General features: G+C 37.7%; 1 protein-coding gene across 1 annotated transcript in view; it reads left to right on the top strand.

Annotated features, from left to right (window-relative positions):
• The window catches only part of MYO3B (myosin IIIB), a 173,272-nt gene that overhangs the window by 145,270 nt on the left and 2,547 nt on the right, over positions 1 to 25,455 (top strand). The window contains exon 35 of the mRNA XM_072341621.1: positions 25,055 to 25,161. Within this exon, the coding sequence (XP_072197722.1) occupies positions 25,055 to 25,161 (107 nt within the window). The remainder of the gene's footprint in view (positions 1 to 25,054; positions 25,162 to 25,455) is intronic.

The following is a 25,455-nucleotide window of genomic DNA, read 5'->3' as shown; positions in this document are numbered from 1 at the left end:
GTAGTGGCTAGTTACTTTTCCTGAGTCCTATGACTATACAGGGTCATCTGAAGCAGAACAAGATGTGCCTTGCTTTTGGGCATGATTCTTTAACAAGTTTCAGATGAACTGATGGTTGCTTCTGAGAATTAAGGCACAACTTACCCTGCAAGTTGGCAGACAAATTCAAGTCAGTATTTGAGGTTTTATAAGTGGGTTCTCAAGATCCAGGCCATTGCAAGCTCAGTGGTTTTATTCCCTGTTGCTATTTAAAATAATAATAATAATAAATTTTAAAAAATTAAAAAGAAAAAAAAAAAGTGTTGAAGAGCAAGGAGTGTCTTCCAGTTAGACATCTGCTTAAGTTATGTAGTAACATAATAAGACTTTGGGGAAAAACATAGTTTTGTGTTGTTGCCTATATCCTGGCAATAAATAAATAAATATATGTTAAATGACGTGGTATTCCCTTGATATTGTCAAATAATTTCTCCGAAGAAATCAGTGTCAGCAATAGGAAAACTATTATTGACTATCCTTGGATTTGCAGTTCCATTTATTTCAGACAGAAAAATTAGTTCATCCCACACATGTTCCCTCCAGTCCTCTGAAGGTGTGCAAAGGTTCACACTTTCGCTCTTTGAGGCAACAACCAGACAAAAAAACATGCTTAAAGGAGTCATGAGAGGGCTTAAAAGAGAGTTAAACATTAAAAATGTTCTCTAACCTGGAAATACTGCATTTGAAGTAAAGAATCAAGAGATGCAGATTTGTTTTGACTGAAGGAGCATTATTTTGCTTTCCTTACCGGCAATGCAATAAACATTGCTGTATGATTTTTCAGTAGAACTTCTGATCAGATTATTTAGAGTTTCCAAAACCCCTTTGCTGACGGGCAATAGAGCTACAGTCTCCAACGTATTCAGTGACTTCCTGAACAACCATTCATTCCAGGTGAGATTTTCAAAATTTGCCATAGAAGCCTGCCTACTAAGCTAGATTCTTGAAATGGCTCTCAGTACCTGAAACTGGGAAAAAGGAGAGGATTCAGGAGAAAAGAGACTTTTTTCCCGCATACTGCAGCCTTTTACCCTAATGGCATTGGTTCAGGTTCGTACTGCCTTGCTTTAGCATGCTTCCTATCCTAGAATGAGTTAGTGCAAAGACACAGAGCTGGCACACAGCAAACACACCTTTTACCCTTGGAGTACTCTCTGAAGAGACTTCAGGGTAACTGTAAATTAGGCCCGTTATGCTTAACTTCATCATGTATCCTCATGCTACACCACGAATAAGAATGGCTGGTGTGTAAATCCAGCCCATTGTATCTGGTTTACATTAGTTAAACTAATGCTTGGGTTTTTGTTTGGTTTCATTCATACCAGCATCAGAACATTGAGTAAGAACAACAAATCAGAAACAAAAAACACAAACATTTAAAAATACTGCTCCCACAGATTGGAGCACCAACTGTGTTTTATATAAACAATTTGAATAAATGTGGCTGGATTTTTTACCAGATTCTTTCCCCTGAAGGACCCTTTGAGACAAAAACAAACTGAGAAAAACAAGTTTTGGTGGGTTGAGCCTAGGCCTGTTTCATGTAAGTGGATGACAGAGCTCGGAGCAGGAAGGCAGCAGTGTGCTGGAAGCTGGTGTACATTGTGTTTTGCATGTTCCCAGCCCACTTGCCAGGAGTGATCTAGAACTGAAATAAGGCCCTCTTTTACTGGGACACAGGGAAGGAGGCCATCACTAATCGAAAACAGCTCTGCTGTTTGAAAACAATAGACTTTACTAATTTGATATTCTGATTGTGCCACATTCTCATGTGAATGTGTGGTCTGTGGTGCCAGGTCAGGAAGGTGAGAGTCTCTGAGAACTGCTCTTTCTCTTGTGTGGGTCATTCAGGTAGACTGCCTCCTACCACAGTACCCTCTGTCTGCTTCCCTTTGGGTAGGTAGCATCACAGGGGAGATGAGGAAGTGGTTGTCTTCAGCTTTTAGCAGAACTGTCCAGCTGTGGGAGTCTGGAAGGAGTTATAACCCATGCAGCTGTTCAGCATGACTCTGCCATGACACGAAGCCAGCAGAGCTCAGATGGCAGTTGCAAAGATGCTTGCAGAGCTGTTTCAAATAGAAAAGTCCGATATTGTTTTCATGTGCATGTGCCATGTGTCCTGGCATTGCAAGGAGGGAGGCAGGAGTTTTCCAGATCCCAGTGAGTAAAAAAATGGAAGGCAAAGTTTTACTTGTAATAGCTGCATAAATACATTTTAATGGGATCACTTTCATAAAGCACTCTGATATAGTTTCTGTTGGTGCTGTGAGTAAGTCCCCTAAGTGGTGCAGAGGAGAAAGTGAACATTGATTCTTACTGCAGAGCATGGTGCTTAACTTTCAGAAAGTTTCACTGCATAGAAGTGATACAGATTATTAATAGTATTGCTTGTCAGGATTTTTATTTAGCCTCATATTCAAAAGCTATTCCTTTATTTCTAAACCTTCACATTTGCATCCCTTTGATATGAAATACTTGTGAACTAACTAGAGAACAGAGCTGTGAGTTCAGTAGCCAAGAGATCCTTGATTTATTAACACAGACTTGTTTGCAGTATCTCCTCCTTCTGAATATAACAAGTGCAGTAGTCACAGGCTGATGATGAGGGGCCCAATCCTTCAGGGTGCGGTGGTCGTTACTCACATTTCTTGTTTAAAGTTGATAGCACTCATTGCCTAAATAAGTCTGTTCAGTGTGAAAGAGATGGAAGTGCAGATTCTAAATGACTGCTTAGAATTATAGATTTAAAGTACGGCTTGGAAGGTAAATTGTGTTGAACAGTATAGGCAACTGCTAACTGGAAATAGTCTTTTCTGTGTGATGTTTTGCGTTCAAGACAAAGGGTTTATATTTTCTATGTTGTGAAACAGTAATGAGCAGTAATTGTGATAGAAGTACAGAAGGAATTCAAGATGTAATAACTAACTGCTGCATTGTCCTCTACAATGTCATTAAGACACTTAAAAGAGAAATTTAAATAACATTCTGTCACCTAGTTATTCTAAACACAGCCATTATGAATGTACAGTTGATATTTGGATAAGTAATGCTCTACTAATGATGCTTTTGCAAATAACTGTGAGAAAATAATTTGATTGCTTAGAAATTTCAGAATAATGTTTGCAGTGCTTGTCAGGTTTCTGGAAGTTCAAGGATACTGATTCTTTTGGTATATGTGTATGACTATAGCTTGCACAGTTCTGTGACACAAATGTGTTTTTACTGTAGTATTACAAAGAAGAACATCTAAGAAAATTAAAATTAAAATTAAAAAAAAAAAAAAAAAAAAAAAAAAAAAAAAAAGTCCTACTGTGTAGTTCAGCAGAGTTAGTTGTCTTCTCACTGGTGAAACTGCCATGCACAGAACCAGACAGTCTGTGTCTGCAGTTAGAAGGCTTAAAAAATGTAACTGTACTGCAGATGTATGTCAGCAAGCCTCCTCACTGGAAAGGTTTCTCAACAGAGTACAGCAATTCTTAGAGCAGCTTGCCAGATGGAGTGAATTGTTCTGGTTAAAGAATAGCAATATTTCTAGCTGAGGACTTCTATTAATCCAAGTAATAATAAGAAATAAATAGCTGATAGAATTTGTCAGTGTGGATTAGGCTGAAAACTATACTGCTGTTTAGAGAAAGGGCCAAATTTTGATTTATTTTCCTCAAGAAATTTTCACTGCCTTCCCTGGAAGCAAACTATGGACCTTCTGCTTGTTGTGGCCCAGTCAAGTCACAATCTACACTGCCATTGCTTTACAGGATTGAAGAGCTCAGGCTCAGGTTTTCACTTGACATGAACTTTGCCAAATATGGCCTCATGATCAAACTTAAGTCTTTCCCTTTTGTCTGAGATGACAGTTTGGATAAACAACAATTTTTAGTCCTGTACATTCCTAGAATAATCAAAATAAAAGCACGGGGCTAGAAATACATGAGGGTGCCGAGCTTCAGGCCTGTGTTCATAGCTTAGTTAAAACAGTGGGGAAGGTCCCATGGACTCAATGGATGTTTTATGAGGTCAGAATAATGTCAGATGGACTAATGGACTAATGGACCCAGCACAACCTAGTTTCCATGAAGCTGCCTTTTGTGATAGTGAAGAGTAGTAGTTTTTTATTTATTTATTTAATTTTTTTAACCACAACATTCATTTTCTGGTGGTATTTCTGGATTGATTCAGATTTTCCAGAGCTGCTTGAAGGTTGAGGTTGGATAAATGGATAGCGCATGCCAGCGCTGTGGTTTCAGCTACAAACTGCCCGTTCTCCACTTTCCAGTCAGAGAGTGGAAGTCAGTTTTCCAAAGCTTTCTTAATTTCTTCTGGAAACTCTTGGACATAGAGTTCAGCAGTATAATGTATGCAGGGAAAGTTAGCAAGCCTTGATACAAGTTTGTCATTACATATTATAAGAAGACCCAGTATAAAATGCCTAGGACAAGCCTTTTTTCCAATCTAGTGCATTTGTAAATACTACTCCACAGACTTGCTGAGTAGCATTTTTGAATCAGTAGATGCAAATGCTTCCTTCATCATCATCAGAGATTCTTTACAAGTGTGAACAGAGATGTCAGTCCAAAGCATCTTCTTTACCTGTTCTTTGTTTCACTGATTCCCATAGATTTCTGCCCTCTACTTAACCACAGTATTCAGAAAATCTGAAGTAAATGCCCATGCAACCTATTAATGAGCAATGTACTGTAATGTTGGAAAGACAGAATTAATATATTCCAAAAACATAAAAACAAATCATTATGTTTTTAATGTCTGAGATTAAAGGTAAGTTTTTTTGTTTGTTTTCAAAAAGCATTCTAAAGCATTGCATCTTGAATTAGCACGATTTATGAAAGCATCCTTCTTTCAGAAATTAACTTGCTAGAACCATTTTAAGTATATGTTCTGCAATGGTCTTTGGTCACTTTTAATGTCATTTTTAAGTATATCTGAATGTAAAAGGTTACAATTTATTTGGTCATTATATAATTTGTCTAGATTGATCAGTTCAATATCTGATTTTTCAAGATTTCCTCACAATTCTGGAGTTTTAGAAATGCAGATATTTTCTATTGCCCAAGGCAATAATAGATGTGGTGTGCAAACACTGCTTTAAAGCGGGTGGCTGTCTGCTGATTTACATATTTTAAAAGTATTAAGATCAAAAGTAATGAGAATTTAATCCATATGGCATGTAGAAGATAAATAGGAATATTAATACTGTATCAAATACTAATTAAAGGAAACACCAGCCCTATTTTTAAAATCTTGCATACAGATGAAAACGAAGTCATTGCAAAGTTAAGATCTGATTCTTAAAGAAATAAAGAATTAGCAGTTTTCAACCACAGCTTCTAAACATGAATCTGAATTCATGTGGGAGGTCAAGTTCTGGTTTCATCGTATTTTGCAATATTAAAACAGTATTGCTTTTTGTCAGAGCATCTCAGATCACTCTAAAACTACAGACTACTAACAACTTTCAAGATGGCAAATCCCTTTTGTTATAAAAGAAACTAAAATGCAGATGGTTTTTAACTTGCCTAGACATACTTGCCTGTAATAGTGCTAGGCCCTAAAATGGATGTATTCTTGGGAACCCTGATGGATTTTAATCAATTCTTGTATGCAGATTTCAACAGGGAAAGAAAAAAAAAAAAAATGTCATCAGCTTTATAAAAAACTTATTTGGACAAGATGAATGAATTAAAATGAATTGTAAATTTGCCATGACTTTAGGCTAAAAAAGGTTTCTGTAATACTGTGTTAAGGGATGTATAGGTGAAAGTACCTTGGGATGTTATCCATATGGTAACAAGTACTCTCAAGCTCACTTCATGTGAACTGGAACTAGGAGCTGTAACACAGTCTGAATCTAATAATTCCATGCAGGCGAATTAGCACTAAGAAGATATGAGAGATCAGTTTAGTGTATCATGATTTCTAAATCTGTAGCCTTTAGGTTCTCTCCTAAGTCATTGTTCACAGAATCACAGAATCACCAAGGTTGGAAAAGACCTAAAAGATCTTCCAGTACAACCATTCACCTATTACCAGTAGCTCCCACTAACCCCTGTCCCTCAACACAACATCCATTTGTTGTCAATATTAAAGGATGGAGGATACAATTATGTCAGAGATGTGAGCTTGCAGTGAAGAGTTATCTTTGAAAGATGAGAAAAATAGAGAAATCTTAAAACATGTATGCTAGAACTGCAAGATCTTACAAGTAAGAGAATAATCTGCATTGTTTGCTTTAGCAATCCGAAAAAGACTCCAAATAATAGAAAGAATTGGTTTTCCTCATTTGTGCTTGAAGAGTACATATATTAAATCAGCTATCTATATATGTAATACTTTAATCAAAGTTATATTGAGACACAGCTGTACCTGATAGAGCAGGGAGGAAAGTCTAAAATGTTGCTTCTTGCTCACAGTATTGTGCACTATTCAGACTAACTGTTCTAGTAGGTTTATGGTTCCCGTGTCCTTTTACAGTAAATACAGCAATCAATTGTTACTATACAGCAAATCTTGTCCTCTGCACACTGAGAAAAAAGGCTGAGATCTGTGGGCTATCCTCCAAAGGGTAGTGATATTTCACTGCAGATGCAAAGTAGAACAATCTGAGATGGAATACACATCTACTGTAGCTGGATCAGAGCGGTTAGGACAAGGTAGTTAGCAGATCAGTAAATTGCAACTCATCTGCAACCTGCCATCTCTTTTTGAAGTCCTACTTCATTCTGGAGCAAATGATGTGGTGATACATCATCAGGTGTCAGTCATTCTGCATGTACATGGAACAAAGTTGTCAAGGAACTGGCCTCATAAAGCAAGAGGAAATTTGATTCAAGAGGAAAAAGGGAGGCCCTAGAGAAAGAACGTGAAAGAGATTGATATAAAACATTCCCATCTGTTTGTAAAGCCAATTTAGCCAATCAACCAAATGATGAGTGGGGATATAAACCCATCTGCTTCTTGAACTCTTCCAGGAAATATTAATTGTACATGGTGCCTCTTCTTTATGGTCAATATAAGGATGTTTTCACATGAGTACCAGCTTCAGTCAATGTAGAAAAAGGTAATCTTTTGTCCTATGTGACTTTATGCTTTTTTTCTCCCAATCATCATTTCAAATTATCTTCTAAGAATGTGTTGGCTCTGCTTTTTGTAGGGAAGGGCCTCACTTGTAAGGAAGGATGTGGTTACATAAATTAAAGTTTTTTGGTGAATTAGCTGCAAAGTGGCTGCAGGGCCTTGTATTCAGGCATGTTTGTTTCCATTCCCTTTCCTGCAGAATAGCCCAGGTAGTTTTAAGTAGTTTTGTGTATTTTGTAAAAGATCTTTTAAATATTAAATAGAGCTTCATTTTCCAGATGGAGAATTAAAACATAGAAGCATTTCATCACATCCTTCATCCAGTCTTGAAGCAATTTTGAAACGTTAACTGAAAAAATCTATCTGCCTTGGAGCATTTTTACATCAAACATTGAATGGAAATATTTTCCTCAAACTCTTAAGCATATCCAAAAATTAAATGAGAAGAGAGATGACTTTTCCAAGTGTTGGTGATGGTCTAATGCAACAAATGTCAAGTTAATGTAAGTTTTTAAAGACAAAAATGTGGTGTAACACCGTGGGGAGACTGGCAGGCGTCACTCTTATCACTGACACAGACTGATACGCTGCTGGTGTTGATTTGCACTGATAGAGATGTCGTACACACCAAAAATCAGAGATAGTGTCTGCCCCTAAGTGTTTTGACCTAATGAGACAAGAAACAAAGAGGTGGAGGCAAATAAGTAAAAGAATGAGTCGTTTTGGCGATAAATATACGGGAGATAACATTCCTTCTCTTCCCTTAATGTTCACTTTTCAGACATGTCTTGATTTGTCTTTTGAGATAGTCTTTAGTAGCAATTGCAAACTGTCACTGTCCCTTTTGAACTGGGGAAGAGCAAGTGGTGACTAACTTTCTAATTTGGAAGAGGGATAATTATTTCTACCCTTAAGAACAGGTGAATTTCCCAAAGGGGGAAGTCTTTTCATTCCTGTAGGACAGTACATATAATACCTGTGTAGATGTGCCCTGTTTCCTCTGTTTTGGGTATTAAAACTAATCTCTTGTATGGCTGTCCCTGTTGGTGACCTTCAGTTGAACTGAAAAATCAAAATAACTCACAGATCTTTTTTCAGTGGAGGAGCCAATTACTCCAGTGGTACTTTCTCTAATGTTTGTGAGTCATTTCTGTTACTGAAAACACACCTGAGTAAAATAGAGAACCATCCTTTATTTCTGGGTTATGGATCAGCCAGCTCAGTCTCCCGACCTAGTCGAAATAGGAAGAATCTGCAGCAGAGGGCATGGACTGCTGAATTTGGCTGAATGGGTAAAGACAGTCCTAGAGAACTAGAGAGAGAGCTATTTACAAAATGTAAAGATGCCCCTTCCTAACAGCCTGGCTGGCAAGAGTGCAAGGGGGATTTAAATTTGTATTTAACACAAATATCCAACATAAATGACGTATAAAATAGCCATTAAGATGTAATTTAATGGCCAGAGAGTACTGCAAATAATAGTATATGTCCTCTTTGGAGCCCCTGAAGTTTGGAACACTGCATCAATAAGGAGTGTGAGAATAGGGATTGTGAAAAAATATTCCCTTTCATCTCTGAACAAAGGTAGTGCAGCCTGTTGTTACCTCCATGAACTGGTGATGAAAACTGCAGGTGTGTATGTTACCCTAAGTGGCAACAGGACAAGGTGGGGTGGAAATTGCTGCTCGCAATGTGTAAAATGGCAACTGCAGAAAAGCTGCTTCACAGCTATGTGTCCCGTCTGTGTGTAAAGGGCAGATTTTATTCCCTCCTTCAGTCTTCACAGGCAAATCCCAGTTACTTGGAATTTGTTCAGGAGAAGGGTACGTTTTACCCTGAAGGAATTAGGAAGCATTATAGATTCAGCATATGGGCCCATATGTCATTGTATTGTTTCCAAATGTTTTTTTGAGCTTTTTCCCTCCATTGTGGACAGCTTATTTCACCACACATTGTCTAGAGAAGAAGGGAATTTCATATTCCCATTTCTTTCATTAAGCCACTATTAAAGCTGTATCACTTTCGTAATACTGTTTGTCAACATTCTTTCATTCTTTGTTTCAAGCATGCACACCATAAGCGTGGTTCAGGGCAAGTGCTTTGAATATGTTGTTCATTCAAGGTCAAAGTCAATGGCAGAAACAGAGAACACAAGCAAAGATGGTCCTAAACCATATCCAGCCCCAAATAGTTCACTTAACTATGAGGCTGTTCACAATCACACCAAGCATTTTGCTTGAGCCTTAATAGAAGGAAGTGAGTTCAAGTGCTTGAATCTAATCTAATTAAACTAAAATTGGAGATATGCAGGATCTGCCCCTTCACTGCAATGCAAAATATCCTCTCAAAATGTAAGTTGAGCTATTCCATATCTCCCTCTTCTTCTGTGATTTTTCTATTCCAGCCCTGCAGAAGAGTTTTGGTGTCCAGTAACATCTGTTCTAAATCATGTTTTGGAAAAATGTAAATACAGAAAACTTGAGGTTGGGCCCAAACAAAGCACTGGGCTAGCTCCCAAGGCTGCTCTGCATCTGGGATTGTTTGATGTCAGGAAGGCCTTCCACAATCAGAGACATCAGTGATGGTGGCAGAAAGAGATCCTTTAGATGGGGCTTTGCATGGGTTTCTTAAAAGATGTAATTATTACAGCCTTTTGCTGAGCTCACTGTCTATAATATCTGTAGCTGACTGCATGCTGTCCTCTCTTTTTACCTCATTTCTTCATATTCCCTCTTAAAGCAGAGTGTACTTGGCTGGGGCAGTGTACAGAGGCTTCACAGTGTCATAAAGAGTGGGGATGGATCTGTGACTTTAGGATGTGTTGGGGTAGATGGCTACAGCCACAACTAATCACAGGTTTTTATAAGAAGTCTTTATTTGTGTCTAATTCCAACAGTGTCAGATTGTCTGTTTCAGGCGTGGGTCTGTGTTGTTCCTCAAGTTTTTATCTATTAGAATTTGCCATGTTTGACTCAAAGTTTCACTAAGCAATGGTGCAATCTTGTAGCACTAGCTAGAGGCAACACTGTAGAAGCAAGTGCTAAAGGCCACATTCATCACCCAAAAGAGTCTGCTGAAATGTTCACAACTGACTTCAGCAGGTCTTAGACTCACAGATACTTTAGAAGTTGATCTAGACACAGAATAGCCAGGTCCTCAGTGTCTGTAAGCTCATTAGAGCTGTGTTTTTGTTTTCCTACTCTATAGCTGAAGATGTATTGGCACAGTTGTTAGCATCACTATTTCTCTAAGATCAGTAACCATGAAAATCAAGCTCTGCTGGTAAAGCAACTGAGAAGCAGAGACATCTTAACCAGAAACAAATCTTAAAATGTGGAGTTGGCATACATTTTACTTTCTTATCAAGAGTGTATTCACCAATTAGTCAGCAACTAGAGCCTGTGGATTTAATGAATTTCACGTGATTTATGCACAGCTTTTATTAATTGTGCCAATAGGGATAAACATTGGATACAAATAGATGCAGATTTCTTGGTTTTTTGTTTTGTTTTGGTTTTTTTTTCCCCCTTAAATAATACTGATTCTTGTTATTAAATGGCTTTGTTTTAAACTTTTCCACATTTTGGATAATTTCTTACCTTCTGTACCATCCTTCCAAAGGTAAGGCTCAAAGCTTTCACCAATCTGTATTTTCAGTGGTGTGGGCTATACCCAAGGCAGATATAGAAGTTTGGAGGAGAAAGCATTTTTTCTTTTCCCCCTTTCTCCCATCAGTGGAACGTGCATGAAATAGTAAGTAGGGCACAGACTTGAGGCTGTGGCAATTTGAGCAGTCAAAAGAAAAGCGGGCCAGCACCTGGCTTTCAATCTCTGTTTCAATGAATATTTAACTACTTTATGCAAAGTGGGACGTTTTCAACAAATGATGCTGAGAGAAAACTACCTAAGAATAATTTCTAGCCCAGCAGTTATGTTACTCTCCTGAGAAGCATGATGTTTGGGTTCAAGTCTCTGTACCAAATCAGTTAAAGGAGGTGTTTGAAGCTACATCTTTCACAGTCTAAGAACATGGCCTAATCACTGAGTTTTTGGATATCAGGGGTGGCAGCACTACCTCCTCTGTTTTGGGAAAGGAGTCCCCTTGTGACAAAATCAAAATGTTCTGTTTTTGAGATGCCAGAATGAATTGTTTCAACATCTCTGAAGTTTTTTCATGTAATTTCAGTTGAAACTGTTAGCTAATATGACCTGAATTTAAAAAAAAAAAAAAAAGTTTCTGTTGCCCTAAAATTCCAGTATCAGTAAAGAAATAATTGAACACAGAAGAAGTCTGACTAACTTCTAACTCAGGCACCAAAGAATATTTATCAGCATGTTTCTCTTCCACATAAGCAGAAATCTCCCTCTATCCTCCCCTTTAGAAATTAGGAGGGCTGTGATCTTGAGTACCCAGAACTGAAAGGAGAATTAAATTATCATGCTGTGACATGCTAATGTCCAAGAAGCAGGAACACCTTTCAGAAATCTTTCAGCATTTTCATCCATTAAAGTTCACTTGGAGCTTATACAGCTAAGTACTAGGCTATTTTTAAAGATAAAAACCCTTATGCACGTTGGCAAGTCTAGTGAGATCATTTTATTGACTTTGTGCTCTACTGTAACAGTTTCTCATGTTCAAACACTGTTAATCTAGAAGAGCTTTCTGGAGGCCATTAAAAAAGACACTTCTTGTGATGTTGCTCTTTGTTTTTCCCATCGAGTATGAACAATATTTACATTTTTCTGGTGGACACCAAATTAAAATGCCATAGCTTCAGTCTTTGCTAAACATTAGAAGTATAGCTACATGCCATTGTAATTACACTTAGCAGAATGTAGCAAAGAACTTCTTATCCCCAGTTTACCATGAGCTATACTCAGCGAGAATTGTTAAGGTGTCTGAAAAGCGAAAAAGAGCATCACATGCTGCAAGACGCAGCTTAACATGACATGTTGTGTGGCTGTAATGGTCTCTCTTTAAATATTAGTAACTACAAAAGCACCCAAAGTTCTTTGAAATGGTAAGGAAAGTCCAGCTGCAGGGAGGACTGCTGTTTTTCTCCCTTTGGTTTTACACCAAGTACAAGCTTTTGCCTTCTCTTCAATTATGTGATTCATGACAGGACATGAAACATTTACATCTGAATATTTTCCTCATCCACAAATCAAGGTAGAAAAGATGTCCTTGTGTGCTCTTTCAGATCCTTGTCTCCTTGACTCCTCTCCAGTCATGCTGTTTCATTACAGAATAGACTCAGAAAGGCTCAGCCTCCTTTCTGTGGGCCCAGATTCACAGCTGGTACCTGAGGACTCGAGTTTACCTTGTACAGTGCCATAGGCCACTGCTGCTGCTTGTGTCAAGGGAGAGAGAAGTCATGCAGCTCTTCTTAACGTGATCGAGTGTCTCTTCCCTTCCATGTGCTGAGCTCCGGTGAAATAAGTAAGCATGAAGTTTAAGACATCATCATCAAACATCTAACTTTAACACTGCAGCAGAGATGACAGGAAAAGACGTTCTTCTCAAGGTCAGTGTTGCAAGTTCTCTGTTCACACTGATAGCAGCCCCGGCAGCTGTGAGGGAAAGCGAAGAGTGCAGTGGGGATGTGAGTCCTTTGCTGGCTCAGCCAGGTGGTTCAGTACACACCAATGCATCTTTAAATAGTAGTAACTGTTATTTTAAGGAGTAATGGTCCCATCATATGAGACCCTGTGTGATCTGTCATTACAGAGTGACATAATGCATTGAGTTCATGTAGATTGCTGGCATAAGTGTCTGCAGTAAAAACTGAAAATCTTGTTTTGCAGTATGTGGCATTGTAGGCAGATTTCTTACAGAAAACCGTATCTTCAGAGAAAAAAAAAAAATGTATATATCTTTGGCACCTCATATTTTTGTGGCTGCTTTTTGAAGTTACAAATAATGCAAAATCACCTAATCAAAAACGAAATGCGTGACGAGAGGGAGATAATTTCCTGCCATTCTACCTTGTGAAAGCAAACAATGAACTGTAACTTGTCGTCCACAAGTCATATCTTTGCTTTTTGCAACATTGTGACTTAATTTCTTTTTCTAAATGATAATTTTATAGGGCTCTTTGAAGTGATTTATGTGTTTTGTACTTTATTTGAAAACATAAATTTTGCTGATTATCTTCATTTTGCCTCTGTCCACCCATCAGTTTCACATTCATTTAATTTAGACAATACTGAGCAGCTATATGTGGAAGTTATGCTTTCTGTGAAACCAAAATTATTCTTGAGTTTATTTTACTGAAAAATATAGCATAAGAAATTGCCATCAGAGATTAGCCTGGGTACTCCTGCATGTTATTGTGCATTTGTGGGAAGGGAATGGTTCTCACTTATCACTAAATTCAAACTGCTTTGTGAGTTAATTCAAGTATTGTATTGATAAAAGAAGTACTGGAATTTTAAAATCTCTTATTTTTTCTACAAGCAAAGAGAAATACTTATTTCTCTTTTCTCGTGGCCTTTTTATTTCACAGGATCTTTCAGTGATCAAAATAATTAAGACAGTCCTTTCTAAAGGGAAGAGTTTGAGATTATATGACACAGTTCTATTTAAATATTTCTCTACACTATATAATTATCAATGTGGTTTGATGGTAGTTTCCATTTTTTTCCCTTGTGTTCATATACTTAATTTTGGGGCTGGTTTCAGAGGTACTAATTCTAGTGATGAAGGTGTGCATCATCTTTAGTGCTCCCAGGATATGAGTCTTTCTGCTGGGGACAGGATATTGTCAGTATTATTGCAGAATTACTTACAGCAGACTTCAATGAATCTGCTCACAGTGGTAAAGCTGATCTTAGGTTTTGTCTCCGTGGGAAAGCTAGTGTAGAATAGTCCATAATATGAATTTATGATATAGTGACTCTGCGCATGCCAGTGCTTTTGCAAAGCTTCTCAAGCTAGATGTGAATCAGACCCTGGAGGCAGTGTAGTTGGATGAGTGCAGTGCCGTGCCTAAGCTAATTAGTCCTACTGAGAAGCAGGATATGTTATGGAATAGAGTTATGTTAATATGACCAGACTGCTCATGTACCAATGGTAGACAAATCAGAAGTGGCATTGCATGGCAATAGGTATACTTGCAGTGTACTAGTTTACTCATGTTGCAACTCTGTATAGTCCTTTGGTGGTCATTCACACAAGGATTGAACAGTTGCAAATAAATTGTTAATTCAAACTCCGTTAGCTCTGCAGTACCCACAGACCAAGAGCAAAATCAGGGCACAAACAGAACTTGATGTTGTTGTATCTCAAGCTATTCTACAGGGATATATTAGTTTATTACCAACCAAGAATGTAGTACTGAACTGAAAGAAATAGCTGGGAAAAAAATAAAATAAAATAAAATAAAATAAAATAAAATAAAATAAAATAAAATAAAATAAAATAAAATAAAATAAAATAAAATAAAATAAAATAAAATAAATTTAAAAAAATCAAGTAGTTATGAAGTGGAAAACATACCCAAAACAACTCCCAAAGTAAATTTTATAAATTATTTGGTATGGAGTGACAAGAAATTTTGTGTACCTGCACTGAGGCACCGTGAAGGAACCTTCCTTTCAGTAAGGAATGAGCTGAAACATTTTAAAAAACAGCCCTGTTATTGTTTCAGTTTGAAACTGAAAGTCACCACTCTGGTAAAGAAGGGTTTGTTTAGCTTTGAGGAATAAAGTGTCATCAAAGTCACCAAAATCAGTCATATGTTCATAAGAGAAACAAGAACTCAAATCGTTTAGAATTTACCAATTTAAAACAAGTGACACTCGTGTAAATCTGTGTTCAATGGGGAGTATGACATGGTGGGCTGACGTACTGCAGCAAGCTGTGCCCTGTCAAGGAGTATAATTTCAGAACAGAACATACTGTCACAGAAGTTAGTCACTAATATCAGAAAGTCAACTCACTTTATTTGTATATGCACACGTGTATGTCTTCCTCTGCTCCTGTGAGCTACAGTTCTTGGCCAGAGTTTCTTTTTAATGTTTTTGGGAAGCGCTGGATGAAAGGAACTGATGCTCTGAATTCACTCCCAAACTCTTAATGCAGATGGTACAGCTGGGTATCATGAAATACACAGCTGAGAACTGCTTTATTGAGAGTGAGCGTGCCAGTGCTGAAACTCTTGGCAGAGCTGCCTCAGTTTTCTTTGAGCACCTCTCCTTGTTTCCTGAATAGATCTTCCCACTACTGGAAGCTCTTGCCTACCTTTTTTGGATGAAAGTTAATGAATTACTCCTCTCTGCTCCAGTCTTGACATACTGACCCTTTGTTTTTATGTGTCAGAATTCTACCATAGCACAGATTCATAGCATAAGTTACCAGTAGATGGTAACTGATTTAGATTTGGAAGGAAATAAAAACACTAGGCGCTCTTTCATATGGCAGAGATACTTTTAATGCCTAAAGTTTTTTTCCAGCCCTACTTATTTTTCTAGTTCTGTTATTGACTGAATAGTTTGCTCATGCTTCTTTGGTTTCTCTTCCAAAATACTCCCTGTGAATTTACTGGACTGAGTTTGATTTGTAGATCATTTGGGAACCATCACTAATTGTAGGTCTAATGTTAGGGGTTCCAGTAACAATTTACACCTCCTTAAAGGAATGGGTCTCTGTAGCACACAGGCCAGTAGCATTAGTTTCCCTTGTCTAATCTGAACACCTTTTTCACTTCTGACACTGACAATGTCAAACCAAATGACTGCAGCAACTAGGAAGCAAATCTCAAACCTGGTGGCTTTTTCATTGCTTTCAGTCAAGCTTTCTTTAATATTTCCTTTAAAAGTAACTGCTGCCAACTACCTTGATTTCAGAAAAAAATCCTTTCTTAATGAAGAAATCTACTGAGAGTTTTATCTTGGTCTTCTACCATTTATTCTTTGAAATATATGCTGAATCTGCTACACTCAAATTTGAGATACTACTTGTATCAATATGGACCCATGGTTTCAAGCCTTTAGATATGCAAATTGTGTTTCTGTAACGAACAAAACCTTAGAGACTGTGCTGTTGTGGTTCCACAGAGCCTTTATTGCGCCTCATCATTATGCTAAATTAATACAAATTTCCTGTGTGTCCAGAATTCAAAGTCAATCAAGTGGCTTAATCTCTGAGGATATGGGATAAAAATGCTATTATTACAGTATGGAAGAAGGTGAGGGATTACTTTTAAAAGCATCCAGGCTATGTGCTAGGACAGCAACTCTGAAACACACGCCTGTTATGAACCACGCTGTAACAGAGTATGAACTCACAGATTGCCTCCTGTCCTACTTTTGCTTGCATAGCTCCCTACATTTGTATGATGCACTTTTGGCAGCTTCAGCAGTTGGCCCTGTAGAGAAGCAGTGTTAGAAAGGTATTTCTGATCTGTTACTGGTCTCTTATGTGCTGAATATTTTGACTTTTTATTTTCAAAAGTTAACCACAGTGTTTATATTCTATGTTGGAGTCATCTTTTTTGCCCAGTGCCTTCTGGCTGGAAAGAAGTGGAACCAATGCCAAGTGTCCGGTGAATTATCTGAGGCATATTAACTCATGATAGTTCTTGAGAGATCCACAATCCACAGTTGGAAATCTTGTGCATTAGCAGATCCAACTGTGCATTGGGGAATTTATCAGAAATTGATGATGCTGTCATGGTGCTTTAAAGACTCCAAAGCTATTTAATCAATCAGATCGACACAGTTATCATCTGAGCTGTTCTCTGAAGTAACAGCTGTTGTCTTATTGTGCGGAAATAATATTTCCATTGTTGATGCTGTATTTCAAAGGATATTTTTAAAGATCTTTTTTTTCTGAGCAATTTTGAAAATTTCTCATATCTTTATCGTGGTATGTGATTGTACTTTGGAAGATGAGGAAGTCTAGCAGTCACTTGAGGTTATTTCAGAAATCCTGTTTCCTTAACTTCACTAAATACATAAACTGCACCAACAGGCTGAGTCCCAGCTATAATGCCCTGCTGATGAGAAGAGCTTGTGTCACAGCAAACCCCTGGACACACAGTGCCTGTGTAGGTTTCCAAGCATTTATGTTTCAAGATTAGTATCTCAAACTAATACTTATAGAAACAGAAAATTGGACATGTCCAGAAAACTTTAAAATGCCTGACTTGCCTTTGTATTCATTTTTGCTTGGGTTTTCTGCTACTGCTTTCCAGAAGCTTGTGCTAACCTCATGTAGTGTGATCAAAAAAGCATGCATAGTACAATATGATATGTTAATTTTGAGATCCTTGTTGCACTGAAGACTGTGATGCAGATACTGTGAGGAGTTACCACAACCACAGGTTGAGGTGTTTCTTGGGGTTTTGAGCTATTTGCATTTATTTGGAGTGGGTTTCTTATCTGTTTGTTTCAAAGTTGTAAGCCTCACAAATGAAAACCTAGCAAGGAGCATAGTCTGCTTAGTCTAATTTTCTCTCTCTGAGAATAACCAAGAACAAAATCTTTGAGTATAGTGTAAAAGTAGGGCAAGCAGAGAGATTTGCCCAGTACACACCCCAGCCTAGCATGGTTTGTGGCTCTGGGATTTCCCAATCCAGAATTGATCTCTTTGTATTTAATTGCTTTCAGTAGGCTTTTCTCCTGCAAATTTTTTCAGTCACTCATATTGATTATACAGAATCACTCAAAAAGCAGGAGAGGCATCACTTACTTCACATGGTAATGTGAGACAGCTATTTCTTATCACCTGGTAGTTATTGGATCAAACAGGTCTTCTATAACTAGGAAATGTGCTGTGATATGTACTAACTCCAGCATACCTGAAACATCCTGTTTTTCATCAGTAACTGTCTCTTCTGAAAAGAATTAATAAGAAGCAGCTTCTGTAACTGCTTTGGGTTGTATTTAAGAATAATAAGAAGAATTATCAGTTAACATTTCTTCATTGACCAGAACTAGTTTCTGCCATTCAAAATGGTTTCACATGACTTTTCTCCTAAAATTAAAGTTGCATTTGTGTAAACCTCTTTGACTTTGGTTAGTTGGCTGTTTGTCACACCTCTGAAACTCTCTTGTAGATGTTGTTACAGGCAGGACACGTGAAATGTTGTGTATATTCAATGATTATAGGAAGACATGTCTTCAGGACTGTCCTGGTAGAAGCATGCTATTTGATGACAGGTTTGGATCTCATCTGTGTTAGTCGCTGAGGGTTTAGTTCTTTGACATGCTTTGTTTTATCTTTGCATTTTCACTCTATAGTTAACTCAGTCACAATAGAAACTGAAAGAACTGACAAAAACTGAAGGATCAAAATTGTGTTGGAAGAAGAAAAAACAACCAAAGCCAAGATTCTAACTATTTATGCATCTTGTTTCCCAACAAAGTGTATCTAAAAGTCATTGTCTTGAGGTTCAGAGACAGCTAAATGATTGATTTCACATAAAATATTTGTTGTTCTAATCACAGTATCATCTGGGACTTTGGCAACAAACAGATGCAAAAAACAGCCTTTACATACCATCTTGAAAAACTTATGATTTGCTTAATGTGCTTTATAATCTAAAGCATATGTCTTTGCATGGAACTGCAGTATCCAAAATGAAGCCGTAAGTAATGAATCACTGGGTGGAAGAAAATGCATTGCTCCTGTTACAAGTTCTTTCAGTGAGTGTATTCAAATGGTTCTGTTTAGGGCTATAAACAAAAGGCTGTGCTCACAGTTTTAGCAGTGTGTTGCTGATTCTGGGATGCACATGACATCAAAGAGGCTACATTAATTTCCCTAGCAGTCTATGGGTCTTGGCACTAGGAACACACTCCATCTGAATAAACAGAATTGTAGTTCACCACATTTGTGTGGGGGATCTGAGGTGATCGTGAAGCTCTATTTTATTTTGTTTTATAACTGTCTTTGATAGAACTTTTTGCCCCTCCAGATTTTCTGTGTTTTCAGTGAATCCTGAAATTTAGAGTGATGGACTTAAGACTACAAAGTACTTCTCACTGAAGATAATTAAATCTAACTTATTATTCTTAATACTACTGAATCCGAGCAAGAGCTTTGAGTACATAGGAATTGCAGGATTTACTAAGAATTAATCTCTCTTTGTAAGCATTAATGTGTACATATTTTTTAATTAGTTAACAGCTTTTTCCTTAGAAACACTCGATCCAAGCTCCAGTAACATATTTTGCAAGTAAGCAAGGGCTGAGGCTGCCTAACTCCTTGAAGAACATGTGATTTATTGTTCTTTCCATACATGCCTGCCACTAGCAGCATGAAAAGTACCGACCCCTATAAATATTTCTGGACACTCCTCTGTAGAGGAAGGGAGTAAGGAAATTTGGTGGCAAGAATGGTTCTCGATTGTATTATATCTCACTATATCAACAGCGTGGATGGCCTTACTGAACATACTGGAGTTACTGCCAGGTAACTGTGAGGTATCCTGGAGAGAATTACAATTGTTAATAGTATTAAATCCACCAATTTGCCTCCAGGTTCCTGATGTTACTAGGTTAATCAAATCCTCTGTTGCCAGAACTTAGGTTCTAATGCTGTACCATTAGTAGTTGTCTCTTTCTTCTACTCCTTAGTTTCTCAGTATCATATTTTATTCATTTTTCATCTTTTTTCTTTCTTCTAGCTAGTGTTGTCTTCCCATCTGGCAGTCTTTGATTTCAGAGATGGTGTTTTTCATCAGCCTCTAGTTCTTGGTTGTCTTTTGGTTGCTGTGTTGTTTTGTTGTTGTTTTGTTTTGTTGCTGTTTTTTTGTTGTTGTTGTTGTTTTGTTTTGTTTTTTTAACTACTATAATATATTTAATATTTATAATGTATAGACCTGGTAGCTTCATTATTCCCTTATGAGACAGCTATTGGATTAGTCTACAGCACTTGATCTGTGAAGCCTATTCCATCCATTATGCTGTCCTTGTTTCTAACATTTTCAAAGTAGGTAGCACTTAACAGGCAGTGTGCAGGTACCTTGTGCTGTGGGCCTGGTATCTCCCTGTGTATGCTCATACTACAGTCACAATGTAGTTTAATACAGGAGTGTGCAAGATAGTACTGTGTGGGCTGGCTTAAGTACAGCAGGCAGGCACAAGAGGAGTTAATTAAAGCTCCTGACTGAGTATAGTTCAATATAACTACCTGAGTATTCACTCTGGTTCTCTGACAAGTTTTTCATTTACCTCCCCTTTTGTGGCTGAGGTGTGATGCAAATTTGTGCAAATGGCAGAGAACCATCAGAATGAGAAAGCAAAAATGTGTTTGTGTGAACACTTGTGGCCTGACAGCAGTATGTGCTCCTTGTAAATTTCTCTTCTTTAAAAATAAAGCTGAAATAATTAAAATCATGAAGCCTAGTTCAGTGACAGCTTTTTTACTGCTTAAGCGATGCTCAGTCACTCTCATTTAGTACTGACATGAATGGGACCAGAATCACTAGCCCCTTGGGTCCTTTTCTTGAAGAGGCTTGTATGGCACAGAAGAAAATGTAACTATTCCTTGAAATCAGCATGCTGCACGTAATTACCCACTTAGCAGCCAGTCCAGGAGGAGGATGTATATTATCATTGTGAGTGAGGTCATTTCTGTATTTGCACAAGACTTCAAGAGAAAAAGTGAAGTTAACTTGCTGCTTGGAAAATGATTCAGAACTGGAAATGCTTGAAAACATCAAAATACATATAAATTATCAAAGGAGAACAAAGACAATTTTTTTCCACAAAAGTCTTCTCCCCAGGCTATAACAATGTTTTACATAGGCATGATCAATATATCCAGATTTGAGAACCAAAGTCTTTTGGAATAAATTAGACTGGCAGGAAAAGAAACAAACAAAGAACAAATTAACATGATTTTAAACATTGCTTAAATTTTCATGAATGTAGACCTTGAGATGTTATGATGAGATCCCATGAGTCTGTGCTAATATTTGCTTATAATTAAGGGTTGCACTTTCATGTTTCATCTGATATTATAGATTGGAAATCAGACACATGCTTACTATTTTTCTTGGTCATACTGATTTATCTACTTTATTTGCTTACTCTGTTAATAATAAATATGTCCCCTTTTTCTGTACCAAGCTGCCCTTTGTCCTCATATGATAAATCTCCCTGTGTCTGAGTAATTAGAGAAAGACTGCTCTTCCTGTGTTACTAGGTTTCTGTTTGCCTATAAGAGACAAATGCAAGACCAGTGCCTTCCAAACCTGTTTTGGGTAAACAGCTTCAGAAATAAACTGAGTGCTAACTCCTCTCTTCAGCATGTGTTGGAGTGGATGGAGTCCCTTCAGCAAGGGAGTGAGCAACACAGCCTGCTTTGTAGCACTGGCATGTTGGCAAAGATCCCTTCGCTGCATTCCTTGCTAAAAGTAAGATGTCATCCAGAGTTTAGTGCCCTGTCTGTGCTGCACCAGTCTTAAAACAACCTGACTCACATTTATGGATTTTACAACTTCCAAATGCAGGTCACGATTTACTCAGCAGAATTTGCCATGTAGGAAGAATAAGCAATGTTTGGCAAGGTCACCGGCATCAAGAGGTTTTTGAAGCAAGGACTTAATCATGGACAATTGAAGAAGACCTGAGCTTCATTTCAGGAACAGAATCCAATGATTTGCAATTCCTCTGAAGAATCTGCACAGTGCCTGTCTACTAGTTTTCAATATCGAGGAAAGCAGGGCAAATGGGACACCTTACATGAGATTTTCTCTGTGTATCAGAGTGAAGTCATTGGAAAAACGTATTTTTTTCAGGTGCTGTTCTGTAGCATCAGTCAGGGCCCAAATCCTCAATGTGGAAGTTCTTGTCTCGTAGCTAAAGTGCATTTCAAAGTTTTTCCATAAATCTGACTCTTTGTCAGCTTGTGCAGCTTTGAAAAAGTCCTTTGCAGTTTATTGAAATAATAGATTTCTAAACATGAGGATTTTCTGCTCAGTGGAAGAAAAGTTTTCTTCTGGACAAAAGGGAAGCAGTTACTTTACTTCAGACTGGTGCTAAGGACAGCCTGAAGTAAATGCATATGTGCACTCTCCTATCCACTCTCTGATTCTGTAGGAAACCTGTGAGTCCAGGCATGCTGGGCTCTTGGTGCAGTTGGGGTGCAACACAAACAATGCACTGTTAATGACGTTGGTGCTGCTGCTCTTAGCTTTTCCTATTGGAGGCTTTGAGTCTGCCATCAAAGCAAAATGTTATAGAACACCATTTAAACTGCCTATTCAACTGCTGAGTGTTGAGCACATGTTAATGCAGTTTTCTCCAGATATGGTAGTTTATGATAAATGTTACCAGATTTTTTACTGTTCGTGTAGTATGCTGCTACGCACTAAGACAAATGGGCCCACTGAAAGGGTATTTCCTTTGGAGGACACAAGCTGCAGACCACCCATGGAATACACAGAAATAATTAAGCATCAATATAAAAAGCTAGAACAAAATATTAGTGTTTCAGAATCCTAATGAATAAAAGACATTTTAAAAATGAAGATCATACAGATGTTTTGGAAAATAACATGAAGGCCACAACAGCATCTTGGGGGAAAGGACAAAAGCACCCCCCCCCATCATGTTGCAGTACTTTATGAGAACTTACAAATATTTATGTGGTGTACACTTACTTTTGGCAAGCTATGGAGAGATGTGTGAAAGTATGAAGAACTTGTGAGGCCTGTGGCTTTTTTCATACTGGCCTCTTGAGAGATGAAAAAAATGAATTTTTGGAGAGTTATTCAAGAATTACACTGCCCCCCAAAAAAAAGAGGATTTGTATGGCCTTGTAACACATTGCTCGCAAAGATTGCAGCCCCTACTAACCTGATTTGGCAGAAGGCTCTAAGGTCAATTTGAATAACTTCCACAGCAAACAGGGAGAATGGAACATGGCTGCAGCAAGCCTTTGGCAAAACTGTCAGAGATTTCAGAGAGAATTAATAATTGCCATTATCTGTTATCTAAATGTAACAGAAAAAAAACTTTCCAAAGATACTCATAGCACTTGGGAACCCAAGTTCCGCAAGTCTTAAAGCAGCATTTTCTGATGCAGTTTCTGCCTTATCTGGTTTTATATGATGGAAGTAGCAGGGTCAGCTGTCACAATCTCTTGAGACAGAATATAAAGGTTTGCTGAACTTGAAGACTACAAATTGTTGGAGGTTTGGGTATTATAATTAGCAAGCATTTCAAGCATATTAATTGTAATTTACTTTTTGTAAAGTATTTTTTTTTCTTTTAATACTTAAAATTACTGAAAAAGTGTAACCCTTCTCTATAAAATCATTTTTTATTTGGGACCCAGTTGTGCAGTCAGATCTTTAGTGCCATTTAACTTGCTAGGCTATTGTCAGGAGAGATGATGGTGGGCTCAGAACAAGTGATCCTCTCCAGCACAAGAACCACAGTTCCATACTGAGAGGAAACTATGTCTTAGAGATTTTACTGTGGAGAAGGAAAAAAGACAGTGAAAGAAAATATAGAACAGTCCTTTGGCTGCGAGGGCCAAAGTGTGACCTCTTCCTATACCTCCCTCAGAAACTGCAGAAAAATGCAGTATTTGCAGACTGTGAACCTGAGTATATGATGGACTTTCTTTGTTTACCTGCTTGTTAGCACCAGATCTTAAACATGGATTTGTGATATGAGAGCCCTACATCTGTGCAAGGCACACTGAATTCAGGTTTGAAACATTTAAAGGAGCTCTTACACTGCTTGATCTTTGTGCTGCTCCTTTGTGTCAGAGCACATTTCCCATGCAGTATGGAGTGCAAATGTGCCAACAAAAACTCTCTGTTCACACTATCATTAAGATAACTTTTAGCAGGGAGATGTCAAAAAATTCAAAGGTATTGAGAGAATGATGTGAAAAATGAACGACCTTTATTTACCACCACTCTGTCTTTCAGTAAGTAGTGCATCTGTTTCATCCTGAAAGCACTTGTTCTGGTAATCTGGAGGATGTGCCACAGAAACTCCTGGTGAAATACAGTGCAATGCACCATAACGCCTTTCGTCCTTAATTTGGGAAAAAAAATAAAAATAAAAAATAAAAGAAAGAAAGAAAGAAAGAAAGAAAGAAAGAAAGAAAGAAAGAAAGAAAGAAAGAAAGAAAGAAAGAAAGAAAGAAAGAGAGAGAGAGAGAGAGAGAGAAAGAGAGAGAGAGAGAGAGAAAGAAAGAAAGAAAGAAAGAAAGAAAGAAAGAAAGAAAGAAAGAAAGAAAGAAAGAAAGAAAGAAAGAAAGAAAGAAAGAATAAAGACAAATGAAAATAAAAAGGCTGTTGGTTCTTTTCAGAATCTTTCCGAAATATTTCCTTCATCTTTAGCCTCTGCTTTCCAGATGGCTTTAAGCAACTGTTACTCTACAGCACACCACAAATTATATTAAGAAAGTGTAATTCCAAACTAGTTTGATTACTCTGATTAAGCAGAGAGCCACATCAAAAAGTAGCCTTTCTATATAATAAAAATGGTGATAATACAGTATGTCTCATAAGTCAAAGAGCTTTATTACCTCCTACTGTAGAAAAGCATCTTTGCTGCTGCTGAGCGATGTATCCCTGGCTGGTCATGGTATCCTCATTTCCTGCTTAGATAGCAGAAGATACTAAGATAAAGAGTGAAAGGAGTGCAGAGCTGTGTGATTTATACAGAGGGAAGCATTAAAAAAAAAAAAAAAAAAAAAAAAAAAAAAAAAGGAGGTTTAAGAGGTTTTAAAAGTAAAAGTGAAGCTATGCTTACAAACTTGTGTTTGAACTAAGTTTCAAAACAGAAAACAAAGATTTCCCAAGTTTCTTGTGCTCACTTTGAATAGGATAGACTTGCTAATAGATCTGGTACCAAACGGGACAGAAGAAAGGACTGTTTACTGACTGAAGTACCCTAAGACGTTCACAGCACCTGGCACAGCTTAAAACTAAATTGTATTATCTTACTGTAGGTTCAGAAAACTGTCTTGAACAGAAGCTGAGAACACCTCGTCGACGATGTCAGCAGCCCAAAATGCTGAATAGCCCTGAGGACAACATGTACTATAACCAGTTAAATGTGAGTTCAAAGTGGCAATAAAGCTGTTTTACTGGCTTTGTTTCCAGTTAATAATTCTGTTATTAATACCTGTTTCAGCCCCTCCAGCCCCACCCCCACGTTCTTCTGCTCTCGTCTCGAACATGTGCTTATGCTCTTTATCTGTTGCTTTCATGTCAGGATGTCTGCCTTCACGGTGAATAATTGATGTGGTTTATCAAAGACGAGCAAGATGCATGCTTCATCAGGCTCACTTGAGCCCTTTGATCAAAAAAATTATGCTGTGACTTCTGATATTATCAGCATCTGCTTGCA

This window comes from Excalfactoria chinensis, chromosome 7, assembly GCF_039878825.1.
Source record: "Excalfactoria chinensis isolate bCotChi1 chromosome 7, bCotChi1.hap2, whole genome shotgun sequence".
In the NCBI taxonomy this organism is placed as follows: domain Eukaryota; kingdom Metazoa; phylum Chordata; class Aves; order Galliformes; family Phasianidae; genus Excalfactoria; species Excalfactoria chinensis.
This window is presented reverse-complemented; position numbering and strand designations above follow the sequence as displayed.